The sequence below is a fragment of the Rhizophagus irregularis genome, chromosome 4 (genome assembly GCF_026210795.1).
Source record: "Rhizophagus irregularis chromosome 4, complete sequence".
Lineage (NCBI taxonomy): Eukaryota > Fungi > Glomeromycota > Glomeromycetes > Glomerales > Glomeraceae > Rhizophagus > Rhizophagus irregularis.
The window spans coordinates 266,489-287,942 of NC_089432.1; the positions used below are offsets into that span (position 1 = coordinate 266,489).

The following is a 21,454-nucleotide window of genomic DNA, read 5'->3' on the forward strand; positions in this document are numbered from 1 at the left end:
ACCAGAAATTAATGTTTAATCGCAGCAAATTTTGGCACCATTTTCCAAAAATGTGTTTACTTTGAAAGTAAAATTAAAAGTATTCAAATTTAACATAAGACCTTACAAACAAAAAAATATAATTACTTCCAGAGTTATTAAAAATAATTTTTATTTAATTTAGAAGAAATCATAAAAATAAAAATGTATATTAAATTTTTTTATTAAATAATATAATTTGGTCTGTAGTCCGTAGTCCGTACAATACTGGTACATAATTAGCGTTATTAATTATAAGTTGTTAAATAAAGAATGAAACTACATAAAAACATGATAAACTATATAGTAAAATAATTTAAAATTTAATTAATTGGTAAGTAGGAGACCTAGTTTTATAAGAATTATATTCAATAGCATCACTGCTAAAATTCAAATATACTCTTCTAGCATCATCAGATAATTCTTTCCACTTTTCAGTTGCAAGCTTGGAAAGAGTTGATCTAAGAAAGCTATATTTATGAAGTACTTCATATTCTTTTTTAATGACAAAACAAGAAAATGTTGACCTTGAAAATGTAAGTTTTGGATCGAAACTGTTGAATGAGAATTTTATTGGATGATTTACTGTTTGAATATTCTTATAAATAATTTTATGTATTATTAGCTAGTTCGACTGCAGAAGTTGCAGTAGTTAAAATTATATTCTTTTCTTGTGACATAATTTTTTTTTTAAAAGAAAATGTTACAATTTCTTGAAAGAAAATAAATTTATTGTGGACGAACGGACTAAAAATTCCTATTGTTAATCCTTTATAGTTTATATTATGTGCGAGTTACACAGAGAAGTGTTTTACTTTGGTTACTCAGGTTAAATTGATTGAAAATCTTAAAAATTTTATCATATTGACGAATAACAAAAAAAATTTTTTCCTACAAATAACAAAAATATTGATAAAAAATTTTACTAACCATTAATCCCATCTTTATTTCTAATATGTTGATAAATAACAATAAAATTATATTATCATTAAGCGCGCCCATTTATCGTTAAATTGTCTCCGCAGTAAAATCTCAATTCTCGCAATAAGTAACGTGGCTTAGACCAAATTTATTTATAATAATAGACAAGATGGATAGTCGATCTACAATCTCTTTTTTTTTTTAAAAAAAAAAATTTTTTTATTTTATGACCGAATTTTAATTAAATTTTTATTCCTTATTCAACTTTAAAAATATTTCATTTGAAATAATCATATAATATTCTCAATATCTGAATTCTGAAACAAAATAAAAACAATTATGATTTATTTATCACAAACTTGATTCAGACAAACATATTTTAATAACATATTCCATTTTATATAAATATATTCTATAAATATTTTACATATTAACATTACATATTTAACACTTACATCATTATATTACCACATTAACTCCTTATCATACAACATAGAAACTTTTTAAAATTTACCCTTATTACTCCAATTAATTTATTTATTAATAGTACGATATTTACAAAAATGATATAAAATGAGTAAACAATTTACAAAATGAAATCTATTTAAATCAAAAACTAAATTGATCTCACATTACCATCATCATCTTTCGGACAAATGATCCTAATAATAATAACAGCACTGAGATGGCATTGATCAAGGCGAATCCATCTCGCAATTTATTACTTACGGCATGTATTTTATGACCTATATTATCGTAGCATGGCTATGAAAAATGGGATGCCTATGAAGAAATCAACATAAGTTTATAAAGCATCTATTAGTTCTTCAATTCTAATGAATTCTGAAAAAGCAATATTGTTAATATTACAAAAGTTTCTGACAACATAATTCGATCACATAGAAACTACATTTCATTTCACGTTACTTTTGGCTCGAGTATGCAAATAGAAATTTTTGAAAAGAAAATAATAGCCCTAGAATGCTTAAGTATTAGTTATTTACTGATCTAGTAGTATATAAATGGCCATTATACTAAACTAGATCAGTAAATAACTTTTTTATCATCCTAGATATACTAATTGGTCCGCCAGTTTATAACTGGCGGAAAAAATCCTAAATACCAATTAGTAGCCACGTGATAATAAAAGTTATAAATATAGGAAAGAATGGTACGGATAACAAAATTTTCTACAGTATATAATTACGTTAAAGTGAATTGTTGCTACATTTTTTTTATTTTTTTCCCTCTTTTATTCAATTTTATTTAATTTACTAATGTATGGATTATTGAACTCAGTATTCATCTTGTCATTATATATAAATAAATAGCTAAAGTTTATTCTGAAAGAAACTGACAAAATTGAAAATTATAAACAATAAAATTATTTAGCTTGTAATAATATAAAAATTTATATAATAAATATAATGTTCAAATTAAAATGTGATTTACTTATTAATAAATTTAGAATAACTAATTATTTTGCATTAATTTATTGATTAATTATAATAAATATATAAATACAAAAATTTTTTAAATTATAGAATCCTGAAATCCTGATTAATAAGGACATCATATGTCCGAATTCTGGTGAACCAGCATTATATTTGGCCCAAATTATAACTATGGGCAACCTATTAAATAATAATAATAACACTGTGTGTCTGAAATCCTATTAAAAAGGACATCATATGTTCGAGTTTTGGCGGGTCAGCATAATTCCACATGAATTTTTCAATATTAGCCCTGTTCAAAATCGTTCGGTTGCATTTTTCGATCAGTCAGGAATAAAGCAATCTTATTGGTAGAAAAAGTTCGATCCAAAAACCTAAAAAAATATTGGCCTAAAAGATCGGTCACGCAAACAAATGCAGCAGATCCGTCCAATCAAATTAAACCACAACCGACCAAAAAATGCGACCGAACGATTTTGAACAGGGCTATTGGGTAGTGTTGTAAAGTTCGGCCTAAGTTATGTAGTAGCCTATGAGAAACAGGGACCAAGTGAGTTGCCCATTGGTCGGATTGGGCCGCCTATATAAGGTTATAATATATATACTTGTGACATAAAATGACAAGTCATTTGTCATTTGTCATTTGAATTTCAAATGATCAGTCATTTAAGTCATTTGATCAATATTAAATATTTTGAAAGTTTTTATCAATAATCTTATTTAATATAATATACTGTAAAGTAACAAAATATAAAAAAAATCTTGTTTGTCTATGTAACAAAAAATTTTTTCATAGTGGCAAAAGATTTTTATATTACGTGATTTATAATTTATATTTAACGAAAGAAATCAAATAATTTACTAATTTTGCAATTTCTTGCCTTAACGATCAACTCAAATTTACTGGCCAACCAAATGAGTCATACTGAGGCTTCTTTTAAGTACTAACATTTCTGCATAATTAGCAGTCTTGAATCAAAATTATCCATATAAATTTTATTTAACATTAATTTTCACGCACATATCTTGTTTTATTTTAGCATTATAATTTAAAGTATAATTATAAACTAAAATTAAAAAATTATGCTATATAGTAAAAATGCAAAATACAAGTCAAAATTTGGATTATTTAGCTGAAATTGCTTTTTAATATTTGATATATCAATGTAATTTTTTTATTGGCTTATTTCTAAATTTGTATGGAGTGGTGAAGAATAATAATGTAACAACAAATTTAATCAACCTAATGATATTATTGTCCGAAGCGTAGCGGAGGAAATTAACAGTTAGACATATTGTAATGTCTGTCCGCACGCGTGATTAACCAATAAGATGTATTATTGATTATTATCACGTGATCAGATTTTTCGGTGATGCGTGATTTTAAACGAGTGCTTCGGACATTACAACGGATCCCGTTACCTAATATATAATAATAGTTATGTAAAATGATTTATGAAAAAAAAATAAATAAATGACTAGGTCATTTCTGAACACTGCCTTAGTGGGGTAACCTAGTATCGATTTACTGATTTAAACATACATGAAATAAATTTTAGCAAAACAGTTTAGTCAATTTTCAACTAGATTTTATAGATTTCATCTATAATTTAAGCTAAAAACACCTATATGAAATTTAACTGAAATGGACTATTTCAATTTCAACTAGTAATAAGATTTACTTTCAAAGAGAAAACATAAAATATATTTATTCAATTTTTATAATTGATTACAAACTGGTCTATTTAATACATTATTCATAATTTCCAATAATTCCAGTGATCAAATTATAAAACTAATGTAATATTAAATTATTTTGCATGTATTTCCAATAATTTCTCTAATTTCTCTTCTAATTCCTCAAACTTACTTAATTTCTCTTCTAATTTCTCTAATTTATCTTCTAATTTCTCTAACTTGTCTAATTTCTCTAACTTATCTAATTTCTCATCATTAGATTTTACTTTCTCCAATATTGCCTTATTGTCATTAGGATTACATTTAATTTGAAGTTGTTCCAATAATTTTTCTTGCATATTTATGAATTCCTTATTATCCCATTCACCCTCTTTAATCAATCTTTCAATTTCTATTCGAGTCTTATCAACATCAGCATAATAATGTCTTGAAAAATAAATTAGAATAATTAATAAAATCATGTCATTATATTTTCTTTAATAAAAAGCAAAATTACATACATTACTTCAGGAAACCATGTTCGCCAACGTCTCTGATGTGGTAATAGGTAAAATAACTCAATCTCAGCCAAAATCTTTAAGAAATAAAAATTGAGAAATATATCAATATATTTATAGAAAATAGAATGAATAATATTAATATTATTTACTTCTGCCTTCTGTAACAAATATGAGACTCTATTATTATCTTCTTCAATTGCATTATTGAGTAATCCAATCAACAAGTTCATAAGATATACAACAACCAAGAGGGAAAATAAAACAATCAATATTGCAATTGATGGATTATCTGCATATGACCAATTGGATAATGCACTTGAATCACCTATTGATAAGAAAGAAAAAATATTAGAAAAATGTTTATATATAGTTACTATGAAAGATTTAAATATATTGTACCTGCTAAAAATAAATATATAGCAAAAAGAGAAGTTCTAATATCTATAAACATGTTTGTATTTTTATCAGGTGTTTGAATCATAAATGGATTGGGGTTTATATTTCCATTATTATCAATTACTTGACTATAACTAGGAGCTAAACTCCAAGGATTATTCGGATCATCATTATTTGTATGTTCAAGTGAAAATTCAGATTTTGGTGATAATAAAATATAAAATGCATGTGCAAAACTTATTATAATAATGAATATGACTAATAAAAAAGAAAAAATCTTTTTTCCAACACTAATAATAATTGCAAAATATACGCCAAAATATTCAAATGCTCTAAAAAATAACAAAAACTTTATATCCAAAAATAAGCATGAAAAAGAAAGCAATTGAATTAGATAATTATTATTCTTATCATTTGTTTGAAGCCAATAAATAGAAGTGTAAATTGAAAGTACATAAGCAATTATATCTGAAATATTAAATTATTATATAATTAATTTCATTTTCTTAAATATTGTAAATATATAAATTAAACATTTATATTTACCAAAAATATTCCAAAAATTCTTGAGCCACTTAGTAACATTATAAAAAAATTGACGAATTTCTAAAATCAGATGAATAAATCCAAGTATAATTGAAGCAATAAAAAGTTGTTGTCTAACTTCTTCACTAATAAATTGCCGAGGAATTGTTGCAGCAGCGGTAAAGCATCCAAGTAAAGCCATAAATAAAATCCAAATCATTGCATAATAATATTTTCCATAAGCATTCCATTTAAAATTAATTAATGCTTCACCATTCCATGTTTTGTAGATATTTCTATTTATTGATTTAGTAAATGGACTAGGTTGAGGTCTAATTAATTCTAAGAGCCAATTATAATCTTTTGAATAATTAACAAAATTAATATAGGGAATCATAAAGGTAATTGTTGGTGTTGTTGTTATATCTTTTTGAAAGTATTTAAAAATTTTAACAGCACGAAAATAAGCAGAAGAAAATACTACATCTAAAGGATAAAGGTTATTAATAAAATTGTATTTTGATAAAATATAAAATGTAGCCAAATAAAGGGGTAAAGTTAAAAGTATTATTAAAGCTTGCAACGTTAACATAATTTTTAACAGTAAATCTCTATATATATAATTTTTTTTAAATATGCAATAAACTTTATAACAATATTTTGTCCATAAAAGAGATTTCGATAAATTAGCTATTTGAGGAGATTGAAAACAAGAATAAAGATGTAAATTTTTATTTTGATGCCTTATTCTATAAAAAGAAGAATCTATTATCATATTCGTTTCTGATGAATATTTTGGAATATATTCTGGATAATATTCATCTAGTAATGGCATTGCAGAAGTGATAATGCTTAATAATGACTTATTGTTCGGATCCTCTTTAAAATAAGTCATACATTTTTTATAAATATCATTAATTAATTCTATCTTATGTTCTTTAATTGCAAATGTTAATAATTCAACTCCATATTTCAAAAGACTTGACTTATTATTCATTACATGTGAAACCCATCCATTTAATCTAAAACTTTCATAATTTGGTAATGGTAAAGTAGATTTTGAAAATATTCTTTTGTTATGTTGAAGTATTTCCATATATTTTTTGTTATTGCTATCGTCATATCTATAATCATCGAAATTCATAAAATAAAAATAGTTTAAAGAAATAGATTTGTTATTTTCACTAAAAGTATAAATAAGAATACCAAATGTTGTCAATATAACAATATTATTATTATTAAATAACGAGCTCACAATTAATTCATGTGAGTTAGAGGTTCCTGAGTAAATTGTATAAGGATAATGATAATTTTCAATTCTCATGCTAATTAATTCCCATCCAGTATTAATTTTTTTGAAAACTTCTAGTCTAATTTCACCACCACGTTCAGCATATATTTCCCATTTAATTAAATTTTCAATTGATTCAGTTAATTTTTCTTTACTATCGCATGTGGCTCTTTGAAATAATGTAGATACAGTATCCATATATTGATTAAATAAAAGAACATTTAAGTGATTGTAAGTTTTCTTGTCATGATCATCACATTCAATAACTTTAGTTTTTGACATATTTTCGTAAAATTTAGATTTCCAAACACGTTCATTTAGAATTCCAAACATAAACTTTGTTTGATCATCAGTTGGTTTATAAGTTAGTTTATCAAATAAAGTTTGATTACGCAAATTTTTGTATTTACTATTCCAGCAATATTTGATTTCTTTATCTGGTGTATAATAGAATAAAGAGGGTAAAAGAAATAAACCAGTATGATTCATAAAATTATAAAGTTGAATATCTAAATAAAAAAAAAATAGTGATTTAATATGAGTAATAATTAAAGTATAAATAAAATTTATTAAAAATGGTTACCATCATTTATATCCAAAGAAGCAATAGGAATTCCTAATTCGATTGAATAAACGATGATTTTATCATTGGCTTTTAAAATATTAAACTTTTCATTACTGAATATTCTGATAAGACATGTTTCAAACTAAAAAATAAATAATATTTAATATATTTAATTATAATATAACATCAATTGGGTTTGAAAATAATTTTATAATATTTATTACCTTATTCTTATCCTTATTATTAACAAATATTTTTATACTTTTTTCAGTATTAATATTCCATTCATAAATGCAATCATTTGAAAACAGGTAAACATTATCATATTTTGATATACTAATTATTTCATAATAATTATAAGGTATCTCGTAAAATCTCTTACATTCCCATTTGTTATATTTAGTTTGTGTTGAATAAATCCAAATAATTTTACGTTCTCTATAATTTTCATATAAAATAAATTCACTTTTTAAATTAAAGGTACAATACCGCGGATCAACTTCTCTATTAGAACTTAATGCAATTTTTTTATCTTCACTATTCATATCGATTATATTGACTAAAAAAAAAAAATATTAAAATAAATATCAATTACCATAAGTTTATAATTACATAATCAAATGATTATTACTTACGGCCATAACGATATTCACGATGACAAGCATAAGCAACTTTCTTATCATCAGAAACACATAAACCAGTAATATAATCAATATTTTCGATAATTTTAACAGTTTGATCAAATTTAAGTTGAAACTTATCCATATCTTCAACATTCCAACCGACAATTGAAAGATCTTTTTCACTATAAGTAATAAGGTATTTATCATTTGGTGATATTTCTATCTTAGTAATAGGTTTACCATTATGTCGTTCATCATCGAAGGTAAATATTTTATCAACATCATTTTTATCAACATCGATTTTATCAACATCGATTTCAATTTTGTTAGAATCATCGTTAATTTTTACTGAAATGTCATCCATTTGGTAATCGCTTATAAATATATAAATTTATTACCAAAAATTATTTTTTACCTCGTCCATTTGCGATTATATACTTTTTTTTTATTGTGCAAACATGCATGGCTATACGTAATATTTCCTATTGCATGAAAAAAAAAAAATTTTTTTTATTGTGAAGAGTTAATTGAGCTTTTTATTTTGTAACACGTGTAATAAATATGCATGGCTGTACGCCTCTTGCATAAAAAAAAATTCTTTTTTATTATGAAAAGTTATTGAGCAATGATCAACTTCCGACATATTTTTCATCGTTAATCAAATCTAAGTATTTTTTATGGAAAGAGATATGCAAATATTACGTTATTCTAAAGAAATACTTGTTTACCTCCTATAATCAATTTTCTCCTATAACAAAGACTTTTATAACCGAAAATAAATATTTGGCGTTTATCCGACATATAAAAACTACTTATTCATATATTTATTTAGTTTTTTTTATGAAACAGTGTCCTGATAAAGTTATTATCTTATGCGGATAAAAAAAAAAATTTTAACCGTTACTGTCCAATTTTCTTTTTTTTTTAAAAAAATAAAAAAAAATCCTTTTACATTTCTTGTAAGACCGTTTATCTATAATGATTTATGATTCTATATATTAAATTGTTCGCTCTTAAACCAGAACCCTTTATTTTTATATCATTGTAAAATAAAATAAAAAAAATTAAGCATTTTCTTAGTAACTATTAATTTAATTTCAGTGAATTTGTCATTATTAATTCAGCATATTACTCATATATAATCATTTACGTTACCACTAATCCTGGATATAGATATAAAAAAAAAAAACTCAACTATGTACCCGATGAAACTCCGTTAGTTTGTCGCTATTGATCACATAAGATGTTAAAATTGTTACAATTATTTTGTAGAATTTCACACTCAACGAATACAGGAGCCTCAACATTCACCGCATGAGGTGAATTACTGAATTACCCACAATGAAAGGATTATTTCCAGGAAGAGGGTAGGAACGGTCACAAGATGGGTTAAAAGCGTTCACACCATTGCAAAACATTTGAAAAGATTTGTGGACTATTGAAATCGCTTATTTGAGGCGGCAAAATCTGTCCATTAATATTAAGAGTAACCGCTGGCGTATTAGAGCGTTCTCAAGCATCTCCCTCAATGTGATTGAATGATGATGTCATTGTGTTCAAGTATCACAATCAATAGAGATATCGATAGAATTAAAAGCTTGAGAAAGCTTTTTTTTTTGAGCTACATGATTTTATTTGGTTACGATTTTTTTTTTCAGATAATTATTTTCATAATTTTAGAGTGTGAGAAAAGTGTTGTAAAAAAATATGTAAAATCTTGAACGAGCTTGAGCATACTCTATCAATTGTAGATCATTGAAGAAAAAAGGTGACTCATTTGTTTTTTCATCAAAATGGTAACTCTCTGATATTTTTTTGGCCAATCAGATCGTTCATCAGTCTATCAATTGAGGTGCTTGAGAACGCTCTTAATCACATTACCGTTCGGGAGATAACTATATGTAGTTCTCATATCTCTGCCCCAAACATTGAAATTTAGAAAGTTTCGAGAGTTTGCCATAACATGAAGACGAATGATAAGTTTCTTCCAGAATTTTTTTTTTTTTTGATTGTACAGTAACTTTCAGAAGTTTCCTAATCTGATTTGCTATAGTACTTTACGCACTCACAAATAAGATATTAATTTTTCAAAAAGTTTGATGGTATGATGCAAGGGAGACAATTGCGCTTAGCATATTAATTTGTTGATTACCAATTAAAGAGATAAAAAATAAAATATATAATATAATATAATATAATAATTAAAAATAAATTAAAATTTATGCAAATGCTGTTCTATATTTTCTTTTGTTATATAAAAATCAGCTAAATATATATATATTTTTTTTTTACGATCTTTTTTACGAGACTTTTTATAAGAAATTTTTTATAATGTATTACGATACAAGTTAAACTATTATTTACAATATTACTTTATAATAATTTATAATCGACAAGTATAAAAGTCACTAATTTAGTAAGTACCCTTAATTTAGTTATGAAAAATCGTCATTCTATTAATTTGGAAAAGGCAAAAATATAAAAAAAAATTAAAAATAAAAAAAATTAAATAAACAAAAAACAAGTAAACACTTATATTCACGTGAAAGTATTAACAAAAAAATAAGTATTAAAACGATACTTTATCACCGTTTTCAAACAATGTAGCCTGAAATTAGATTACTGGAGGGTCTCAAATCATCCCTTTTTTAAATTTTTTTTTTTTAAAAAAAAACTCTTTTTTATTTATTATTTATAAAATTGCACCAATAATATATTTTTTTTTTAAGAAAAATAAAACAAGTAATTCACAACAAGTTTTTAACATAGTGAACCTTTCTCCTTCATGCATTTATAGGATTCAATTGTCTTAATACAATCAAACCTTAAACAAGCTCTACCACATGCGTTGCAAAAGCACATCATACTCCTACACGCGAACGCAACTAACATTTCAAACCATGTCTTCACAGACTACTAACCTCGTTCATCTTATTCTTAGGGTCTTTTCTATCGACCAATAAATGACTTTTTTCATTATTTGTTAACTGTAAAGAAATTCAATTACATGTTTATTAAAGGATCATAACACCCAATCTAATAAACAGAAATGATCGATACCCGATTTTATCAAATATCATGCGAAATTATTTTTCCCTTTGATGATTAATCGTTTAAATAAAATTTTCTCGAAATTGAGCTTCAACAGGATGTAGAAAAGAAAAATAGCATTATTTGTTTCTATGTAAATAGGTAACGGTATCATGAAAAGTTCTTTTACAATTCATTGATGGACGATAGAATATGATAGTAAATGGAAAGAATTTATTTGCGCAGATGCCTGAACCACAGCAGTCACGTAAAGTGCGTTTGCAGTTGCAATATCTTATCGTAAAGAGTTAATGCTACATTTGTAAATTGTTATAATTAGTAAAGTTTGAATATTATTATATTAAAATGCTTAAATATTAAAAAGGTTTAAATAAAAGTTAAAAATATCCTATTTAATATATAGATTTTGTAAATGTATTCAAAATTAATAAATTAATAAGTCTAATGGCCAATAATCTTCAACGTCAGAAAAAAAAAAGTATTTTATTGGTGTAAATATAATGTCAATCATCATCCAATTATATCCAAGAATTACGTAATATTTGTTGCACAAATCTATTCATGAATATAAAACAGGACGTACGGGATTTTTTTTTTAAAAAAAAATAAAAAAAAAGTCAAAACTCAACGAAGACGTACTTTTTTTAATATTTAAAGAATTAAAGCATGATAAAAAATCACTTTATTCATGTCTTTTTGTTAATAAAACTTGGTGTGAAACAGTGGTACCTATTTTATGGGAAAATCCTGGTCAATATCACAGTTATAGCAGTTCAATGAATAAATTATTTAAGACAATAATTTTACATTTATCGGAAGAATCAAGAGATAATTTAGGAATTGATATTAATAGTATCACAGAAACATATCAACGTCCTTTATTTAATTACATTGATTACTGGAAGTTTTTAGATATATCTTTTATAGAAGATTTAATTTTTGGAAGAAGAATTATTAAAAATTCCAGCGCGTCTGTTACAAAAAATGAAATATTAAAGTTATTTATTAATAAAAATAGAAATACAAAATTTAATCATCTTTTTATCCAAGATAAATATAAAAAATATTATGATTATCAATTACATCATATTTCAGGGGCCGAACATTGCTTTTCAAATCTTGAATCCTTTTACTGCCAAGGTGATGTTGATCAAAATGTTATGAAAGTATTGGCTAAAATATGCAAATCGATTAAAAAATTTAGATTTGAATATGTCTCTTGCTGTGCCGATATTTCTTGGATCATTAAATTAATTGAAGTACAAAAAAAACTAAATTATGTTGATTTCACTGATGATTACTACAATAATGGATTAAATACTAATAAATCATTTTACAAGTCTCTTGAGGAATCTTTGATTAGACACGCTGATACTTCCATTATTTGAGAATGGATTGGAAACCTATTACAAAACTTCTTCATATCTTTCAAACTTATTAAGTTTAGAATTTAATATAACCCATTCTAAATGCTGGAATGAGTTAGATTATTTAAAGTATTTATCATTACCTAATTTAAAAATTTAAAGACTCATCGAGCTCCATCTAAAAGTTTAGTAAATTTAATTGAAAGCACAAAAGGGCATCTTACTGTAATTGATATAACTTATAATGGTATTGATAATGAAAGGCTTATTCAAGCAATATATCAAAATTGTCCAAATCTTAGATATCTTAAAATATCATTAATGAATAATACTAATTCACTTATTTCAGAATTTGAAAATTTATTAATTAATTGTAAATTATTAAATGAATTAATTATTGAAATATATGATAGATATATTAATACATTTAGTTGGGATAAATTGTTTATTATATTAGCTAAGTCAGCACCAATTGGTTTATTTAAATTTAAGTTTCATTCCAAGAGATTTGAATTGGAAGATTTTAAATTATTTTTTGACAATTGGAAAAATAGGAATCCTATACTGTTAACAATAGGATACAATCCTTTTTCTATTAACCTGAAAGAATATCATCAATTAATAGATTTATTTGAAAAATATAAAGTGAAGGAGATAATTAAAAAATACTTCATTAGTTGTCTTTGAATGGAATTAAAAAAAAATTCTTGATTTAGATTTTTTGAACTTCATGATATATTATTTAGGCAATTTCTATTTGTACACAGGGTGTTTAAACACGGGTCATATTAGTAGATTAAAAACGGCATTCAAAACCTTCTTTAATGCCTTAAGTAAACTTGCAGAGCAGGTGAAAATACATATATTTATCTGTAATATAATAAGAATAAAAAGTAAAAGAGTATAATGTCGGTAGCATTCAATTTCAAATTAAAAAACAAAAAATTAGTCTATTAAAAATTATATTTATATGACCCGTGTACAAACACCCCGTGTAAACTTAGAAATTTTCTATTATTTATTATCATTTTAAAAAAATGGTTATCTATATTAATAAGTTTTGATTATGAAATATCTAAATAATATCTATATATAAAAAAATTTGTCTACCGTTTAGAATTAGTCTCCATAAAAATAATTTGAATTGTGTAACATGAAACCCGTGTCATAATATGAGTACCACATGATAATACTTGCGCCTGATCTATTCCTTATTTATTATTACACTAAATCGTTACGTAATTATTTTTTTAATTCAAACTTATTTTTTTATATTAAACCATAGTATATTTTTATTTAAACCTATATTTGCGATCCATCATTACATCTTAAAAAAAAATAATAATTGTAATTCTACAGAAATTCTTCTCTTAGATATTTCTTTTTTAGTAGAAAATAATAAATTGAATGATTTCTTATAATCTTTCATGTTAATTATTCGCCACGTTGTTTATTTAAAATAAATTCAATTGAAAATAACTAAATTGACTTTTCATCAATCATGTTTATATTGATTTCTTAAGTAAGATATTGAATAATAATCATTGACTTTGTTTACCAAATTATTTGAATATTAATGAGGATACTATCTATTCATTAAGTATGACAACTAAATTTGTTAAACACAAATTGTACTCGCTGAAAATAAAAAATAAAATAAAATTTTTAATTTTAAATTATCATATTATAAAGTATGGAAAGTACGATAATAAATTGGTAGTAATATTTTTCTTTTTTTGGTTGTGAGGCGTAAAATACTACGCCTCAAGGTCACAAAATTTATGTGGGCACAACATGAAATTTTGATCAAAAATTTGCATTTTACTAATTTATCACGGAGTTCGAGTGAACGAAATTAAAGTAAGTCATTTATTCTTTCTTTCTTATTGAATACATTATGTCCACTCTTCGATATGAGTTAATTGCTGCAACAAATAATAGAGCAACAACATTAACAGATACTAATATTTACAATGATATACACAAACAATTTGAATTTCAACGACAAACAGTCCTTGCTGATAAAATTCTTACAAATGATGAAAAAATCTATGCAATAAGAAAATTAGTTAAAAATTATGATCGGGATAAAGTTATGGATGATGATGGTGCAAGAAGAATTTGTGAAAATTGTAACCAAGAATGTTTAGCCACATTATATTGTGAATATTGTGTTCGAAATTATTTGCAAGAAAATTTTTCAAATTGGACATCCGAGAATGATGATATTGATAATTTAATACAGGAATGTCAAATGGAATCACTCATGCCAAGTAAAATAGTTGAATGGATCCCATATAGTAATTTAGAAAATATTGAATATTTAACAAAAGGTGGATTCTCAGAAATTTATACAGCAAATTGGATTAATGGAGATTATGATGAATGGGATTATGAAAAAAAACAATTAAAAAGATTTGGAAATTTCAAAGTAATATTAAAAAAATTAGAAAATGTTGAAAGTGCAAAACAAAGTTGGTTTGAAGAGGTTTGTATTATTGTATTCTATATTTCATAAAGTTATTGTAATTTTTTGTATTAGCACTAGTATTTTTACAAATTATTGTCTTTTAGGCTAAATCACATTTAACTATAAGTAATAAATGGGCAGATGTTGTTCAATGTTTTGGTTTAACACAAGATCCATCAAATGGAAATTATATTCTTGTAATGGAGAAAATGGATATAGATTTAAGAAAATATTTACAACAAAATCATAATCAACTTACATGGAAAAAGAGAATATATATTACTTATGAAATAATTCTTGCACTTAGATATATTCATGATGAGAAAGCCATTCATAGAGATTTGCATTCTGGAAATATATTATATTCACAATTTAATGATCATTGGTATATCAGTGATCTTGGATTTTGTGGACCTGTTGATAAATCTTCAACAAGTATATATGGAAACCTTCCTTACATAGCACCTGAAGTTATTGTTGGAAGAGAATATACTTTTGCACCTGATATTTATAGTATTGCAATTCTTATGTGGGAAATTTCAACTGGACAATTACCATTTATAAATTATGAACATGAAAATGATATTGTAATGAATGTTATTAATGGTATAAGACCAAAAATTGTGCCAGGAACTCCATTAGAATATAATAATTTAATGAAGGAATGTTGGGATGCTGATCCATTAAAAAGACCTGACGCTAATGCACTTGAGATAAGAATGTTAAGAATTAATTTAAATTATCAAAATATGTCAGATGAATTATTCAAATCAGAAATAGATAATTCAGGAATGAATAAAGTAGAAGAAAATTATACGAGTAGCAGATTATTTACAAGTAAAATTCACAACTTTGGAAATCTACCTGAACCAAGTAATGCAACTGAAGGTATAAGTATATAATATTTATTAATGAATGTATTTATTTTAAAAATATATTATTAATATTATCTTTTTTTGAATTTATATTATAATAGAAGAACAAGAAGGTATAACCGTATAAATAATAATTTCTACAATTTTTTATAATAATCCAGTTTTTAAAATACTTAATACTTTAATTTTACTACTAATAGTGTTTCATAGTAAATTGTATGATTTTAACATTCCTAACAATAGTAAGTACTGTATTTAATGTTTATATAGCGTTGAAGTATTATATAATAATATTTAACAATTAATATTTGTTTTAGTTAACGATTTTAATGGAAAAAATAAGCAGTATAGTAAGAAATTATTAATAAATATTTTAAAGGTGATTTGTTTAAAATAATAGATTAAATATTAAAATCTATTCCTATGTTCTTAATTTTAGGTGATAGTGAAAAATTACCCAAAGAATTTACAAATTTACGAATAAATTCAAATAGTAAGTAAATAAGTTGAAATAAAAAAATATTCATTGTATCAGTTTCCATTTATTAATAACGTGACTTTTATTTTAAAAAAAATATGACGAAAAGAAATAATTCAACAACAAATGAAAAGGAAAGATATTGATATTGATGGTAAGCAAAAAAAGTAAAAATTATTTTGTCAATATATTTGTTTAATATAGCTTTAATTTAAAAATTTAGATGATGAAAAAGAAATAATTCAACAAAGAACGAAAAGACAAAATATTGGTGATATTGATGGTATGCGAATTTTCAATTTAATTTTATATTATTTTTTAATTTAATTATTTATTTCTTATAGATGATGACGAAGTATATAATAATCCAAATCTTCATTCAGAAGAACAGGATGAAATGGAAATTCCTGATGGTAGGTTCTTAAATAAAGTAAATTTCTTTTTAAAGCAAATAATTAATTTATAATTTGTTATTTTTTAACTTTAGGTGGATTTTGAATAATAATTTAACAATGTTTTTTATATATATTTTAAATTATCATCATTTATTTATTTATTTATTTTTTATCTTGGATTATTTAAACACTAAGACTAGAGTAGTAAAAATTCTTAGTTTGTAATTTGAATAATTTTAATGAATTTATTCAAATTATTAAAATTATTAAATGACCTCATGAAAGTATAACAAGATATTGTGACACGTTCTATATTAAAAAATTTGTTTTCAATTTTTTACAATTGTTAATTCTATAAAATTTATTATTATGTATTTGCATGATCAAAATATAATAAAATACATAATTCTCATAATAATTAATAAAAAATTTTTATTGTAAATTACTCGATGCATCAAAATTCTTTTTCTATAACATAAAAGTAGGAATTTCAATTTGCTCAAACAGCCAACAGCCTTAGGGTTTAAGTTGTGAACTTAAACGTACTAGATTACTAGTTACTCATCAAAATAAATTTTTAAAGATTTAAGAAAAATTATATGAATATTTTGATACCTAAATTTTCACTTAATGTTGCATTATCATTATATTCTTTTTCTCCATATATTACTAATTTATACTTAATTCTTTTTGATTTAAAATTCATTTAATTTGCAAGAATAATCGAATAATCAATTTTTCTACATATATAACAAGATAATGTTATGATTTTTAGTAATAGGCTCATTATCTAAAAAATTTAAATTAATAAAATTAGATAGAAATAATAAAATAATTTAGTATGAATTAATAAATTATTAACTTACCAGGAAAGATATTCTTCCAATATTCCACTTTTGATAATAATCAAACCAACATACAAGAATTCATCAGTTGGTGGTCTTTTATTAGTATCGGAATCTCAACATCTTTTCATTGATCTTATATACTGGCGATGTGCTTTCAACAATTTTCGGCCTTAATACTTCACAAATATTTAAGAAAAGAAATAAAAAAATAAAAATAAAGGGGGGAAAATGCACCTACTGTAGCCCCTGATCAGTGATCACCCTATCCTGATCCGAACCTAAAAATCATGATATTTATATACAAAAAAAAACTAATAACATAGATTTATATAGAGATTAACATTTAAAGAAAATAAATTGAATAAATCGGTAAATAAAAAAAAAAGCAAGGGGCGTCAAATCAGCGGCATCACGCATTCCGAATTCCCGCAGACTGCAAAATGTGCAACGAGATAAGAATTACATAAATTTACATAACGCCTCCCGGCATAATCTAAAAAAGGAGAGATATACATGTTATTTCGTTCACAAACTCTGTGATTGATGTACTACTCAATAATTCCATTGTATGACAATACTTCCGTACATAAAAAGCAATGAAATTATTCATAAAATAAACTTTTTTTATTCTTCGATAATACTAGAATGGAATTTGTCAACAAATATTATCAAACAGATAACGATCTTCAAATTTCAAATAAACAGCAGCAACTAAATGTTGATAAAAAACCATAATAAAGAATTTATCATGTGCGGAATTATTTCAAACCATTCAACATTTTAATAAAATAAATGTGAAAGAAGTGGAACCTTCAATTCAAGATAATAATGAAAACATATTTGTGGAAGATTTAACATTTATAGTTGATGAATTAATTAATCTTGTTATTAAGGAGATAAATGAGGAGAAAGAATATGAAATAATAAAGCAACATGTTTATGATTATATAAATAATCATGAGACAAATTCACAAGAAATCTACAACTGGCTTTTAAATAATCAAAATGGTTCAAATAATTCTATCTATTTACTTGGATATTTAATTATCATTGTATTGAAACCAATATTAATAAGCAAAAAGTGTTCGAATTATTTGAAAAAGCAATAGAATTAGAAAATGCTGCAGCTCAATTGATATTTGCATTTATGAAAAAGATAATGAAAAATATGAAAAATATCATATTAAAGCTTTTGAATTATTAAAAAAATTAGCAGAAGGAATGAATCCAAGTACATTAAATACTTTAGGATATTGTTATGAGAATGGAATTGGAACAAATACTAATGATTTTGAAGCATTTGAATCATATCAAAAAGCAGCGAATTTAAGGCATTTAGATGGATTATGTAACTTAGGGCGTTGTTATGAAAATGGAATTGGAACAGATATTAATAATTTAAAGACATTTGAATCATACCAAAAAGCAGCAGATTTAGAAAATTTATATGGAATAAATAATTTAGAATGGTGCTATGAAAATTGAATCGGAACCGATATTGATGGACAGAAAGCATTTGAAACATATCAAAAAGCGGTACAATTAGGTTCACAAGGAATAAATAACTTAGGTTGGTGTTATGAGAATGGAATTAGAACCGATGTTGATTTGCAACAAGCGTTTGAATTATATGAAAAGGCATCAAATTTGGGAAGTTGTTATGCTAAATATAATCTTGCTGTAATGTATGAGTACGAAAATGGTGTTAAAAAAGATTTGCATCAAGCAATTTATTGGTATGAAAAGTCTGAACAAGGATATTTATGTGCCCAAGATAAATTAGAAGAACTTTTAGAAGAATGAATATATTATCGCTATACATGTATATTGATTGTTTCATTGTTTTATCATAAAATTTATTTTTCTATATCAAATATCTGTTTACCGTCACAGATTTCATAAATATTAACATATTTAGCATATTACAGCATTATTAACACCAAATGATAATTAGAAGTAGTTTCGTTAGTAATTAAAAAAATTTTAATAAATAATTTTCAGTTTAGATTAATTTTGACGGGAGTAAGAATCCCAATTTCTAATTTGTCTTTTTACATCATTCTTACTTTTTTTCCACAAATACTCGTTTCTTAATATTAATTCATTAATTGATTTTAGTAAAGCCAATAGTTCTTATTTCAGGCGTTATAATATTTCACAATAATAAGATAATTGGTATATAGAACGAACGTATATTCAGCATAGCGAATTTCTTTTATTAAATCTATACTTCATTTTAATGAACATTCTTAAACATGGTGTCATCTTTTTATTAATAATTTTTTAGATACATTCATCCATAATTCACTAAAGATGTTAGTTAATAAATAATACGGGTAACAAAAAAGCCATATTGTGCGGACTAGAATTTTGCTTCTAACAAATTAATTACTCTATGAAAATTAAATAATATTAAAATAATAAAGTTCAGTGAGCCTGTTATTTAAACTAATAACATTTTAAAAGGCAAAATTTTGTTTCTTATTATATAATGTTTACAATTTATTAACTATCACAAACCAATCATTATGTAACGGATAATCCAATGTTCTTGAGGTAAATAATCAACAGAGTATTTATCGTATTTATCGTATTTATCGATAGATCATTCCTTAAAAAACTCTAATTTATTTAATTTATTTTGAGCATCTTTATCTCCTTGATTGGCAGATTTTTCATACCAATAAATTGCCTGATTTATATTAATATCAACCCCATTTCCATACTCATACATTAATGCAAGATTATATTGAGCTAAACAATCACCTGAAATTGCTGCTATTTTATACAATTCAAATGCTTTTTGATAATTAACATCGGTTCCAATTCCAATATTATAGAAATATCCTAGCAAACTCATTCCACTTGGATGATTTTCTTCCGCTAATTTTTTAGATATTTCAAAAGCCATATCATGATTTTCTTCAACACCTTCTCCATTCTTATACATTAAAGCAAGATTACATTGAGCTTTAATATTCCCTAATATTGCAGCTTTTTGATATAGTTCAAATGCTTTTTCCTTATTTATATTAGTTCCATACCCATTATCAAAACAATATCCTAATTTATTCATTCCAGATATAATTTCTTTTTTTGCTAATTTTTCAGACATTTCAAAACCTTTATCATAATTTTTTTCAATCCCTTCTCCATCCATGTACATATTAACAAGATCACATTGTGCCACATTATGTTCTAAATCCGCTGCTTTTTTAATTAATTCAAAAGCTTTTTTCTTATCAATTTTAGTCTCGATTCCATGATAGTAAAAATAACCGAGTAAATAAATAGAATTTAAACTATTTTGATTATTTAATAACCAATTATAAATTTCTTGTGGGTTTATTCTACAATGATTAATAAAATCAAAAACATTTTTTTTTCTTGTATATTCTTCATATCCTTCATTTGATTCCTTAAAAATTAAATTAACCAATTCATCAATCATAATGCCTAAATCTTCTTCAAATATATTTTTATTAATATTTTGAATTGTAGGTTCTATTTCTTTCATATTTATTTTATTAAAAATTTGGATAAATTTAATTTTGTAATATTTATTTTTAGTATTATTTGTATGTAAAAATAATTTCACTACGGAAAAAGCAGGAGAATAAAATTTATGTTAATTTTATTCGTTTAAATTCCTTTTTATTTGTTTCACAGTTACGACAATTACGCAGATCAACTTCTGTACCACGTTCAAATGATTGGATGACAAAATGCCGTCATCACTTCGAATATTCTCGTTTGAACCGCAGCAATAGCCTAACATATTTAAATGTAAATAACGTTAAACTGTAAATAATTCATTTTGGTTTCTCGCAGCTGTTAACTTTCGAATTTCAAAATTGTACGATGCAAATTTAAATAAATTATTCGGCGTATAATATCGTATTGCGTTAATTAATTTGTCACAACATATAAATAACCTTTACAATTTTAAATAAATATCTACTATTTAAATCTTGGATCA

General features: G+C 24.3%; 6 protein-coding genes across 6 annotated transcripts; 3 read left to right on the plus strand and 3 right to left on the minus strand.

Annotated features, from left to right (window-relative positions):
• Positions 1-4,204: 4,204 nt before the first annotated feature.
• On the minus strand, positions 4,205-4,821 carry OCT59_023435 (uncharacterized protein; the record flags this gene model as incomplete). The annotated part of the gene is made up of 3 exons (XM_025316283.2): positions 4,205-4,517; positions 4,592-4,665; positions 4,741-4,821. The coding sequence occupies 3 exons, from the start codon at positions 4,819-4,821 to the stop codon at positions 4,205-4,207; spliced, it is 468 nt and encodes a 155-aa protein (XP_025180897.2).
• Positions 4,822-6,436: 1,615 nt separating this feature from the next.
• Positions 6,437-8,355, minus strand: OCT59_023436 (uncharacterized protein; the record flags this gene model as incomplete). The annotated part of the gene is made up of 5 exons (XM_066134688.1): positions 6,437-6,448; positions 6,513-7,312; positions 7,387-7,510; positions 7,593-7,927; positions 8,004-8,355. The coding sequence occupies 5 exons, from the start codon at positions 8,353-8,355 to the stop codon at positions 6,437-6,439; spliced, it is 1,623 nt and encodes a 540-aa protein (XP_065990786.1).
• Positions 8,356-11,818: 3,463 nt separating this feature from the next.
• OCT59_023437 (uncharacterized protein) lies at positions 11,819-13,077 on the plus strand (the record flags this gene model as incomplete). Its single annotated transcript, XM_066134689.1, has 1 exon — positions 11,819-13,077. One exon carries the CDS (start codon positions 11,819-11,821, stop codon positions 12,428-12,430), a length of 612 nt encoding a protein of 203 aa, XP_065990787.1. The 3' UTR covers positions 12,431-13,077.
• Positions 13,078-16,177: 3,100 nt separating this feature from the next.
• OCT59_023438 (uncharacterized protein) lies at positions 16,178-16,730 on the plus strand (the record flags this gene model as incomplete). Its single annotated transcript, XM_066134690.1, has 5 exons — positions 16,178-16,247; positions 16,342-16,386; positions 16,456-16,515; positions 16,577-16,645; positions 16,720-16,730. 5 exons carry the CDS (start codon positions 16,178-16,180, stop codon positions 16,728-16,730), a joined length of 255 nt encoding a protein of 84 aa, XP_065990788.1.
• Positions 16,731-18,696: 1,966 nt separating this feature from the next.
• Positions 18,697-19,278, plus strand: OCT59_023439 (uncharacterized protein; the record flags this gene model as incomplete). The annotated part of the gene is made up of 2 exons (XM_066134691.1): positions 18,697-18,823; positions 18,989-19,278. 2 exons carry the CDS (start codon positions 18,697-18,699, stop codon positions 19,276-19,278), a joined length of 417 nt encoding a protein of 138 aa, XP_065990789.1.
• Positions 19,279-19,714: 436 nt separating this feature from the next.
• On the minus strand, positions 19,715-21,084 carry OCT59_023440 (uncharacterized protein). Its single transcript, XM_066134692.1, has one exon. The coding sequence runs from the start codon at positions 20,990-20,992 to the stop codon at positions 20,081-20,083; it is 912 nt and encodes a 303-aa protein (XP_065990790.1). The 5' UTR covers positions 20,993-21,084; the 3' UTR covers positions 19,715-20,080.
• Positions 21,085-21,454: the final 370 nt, after the last annotated feature.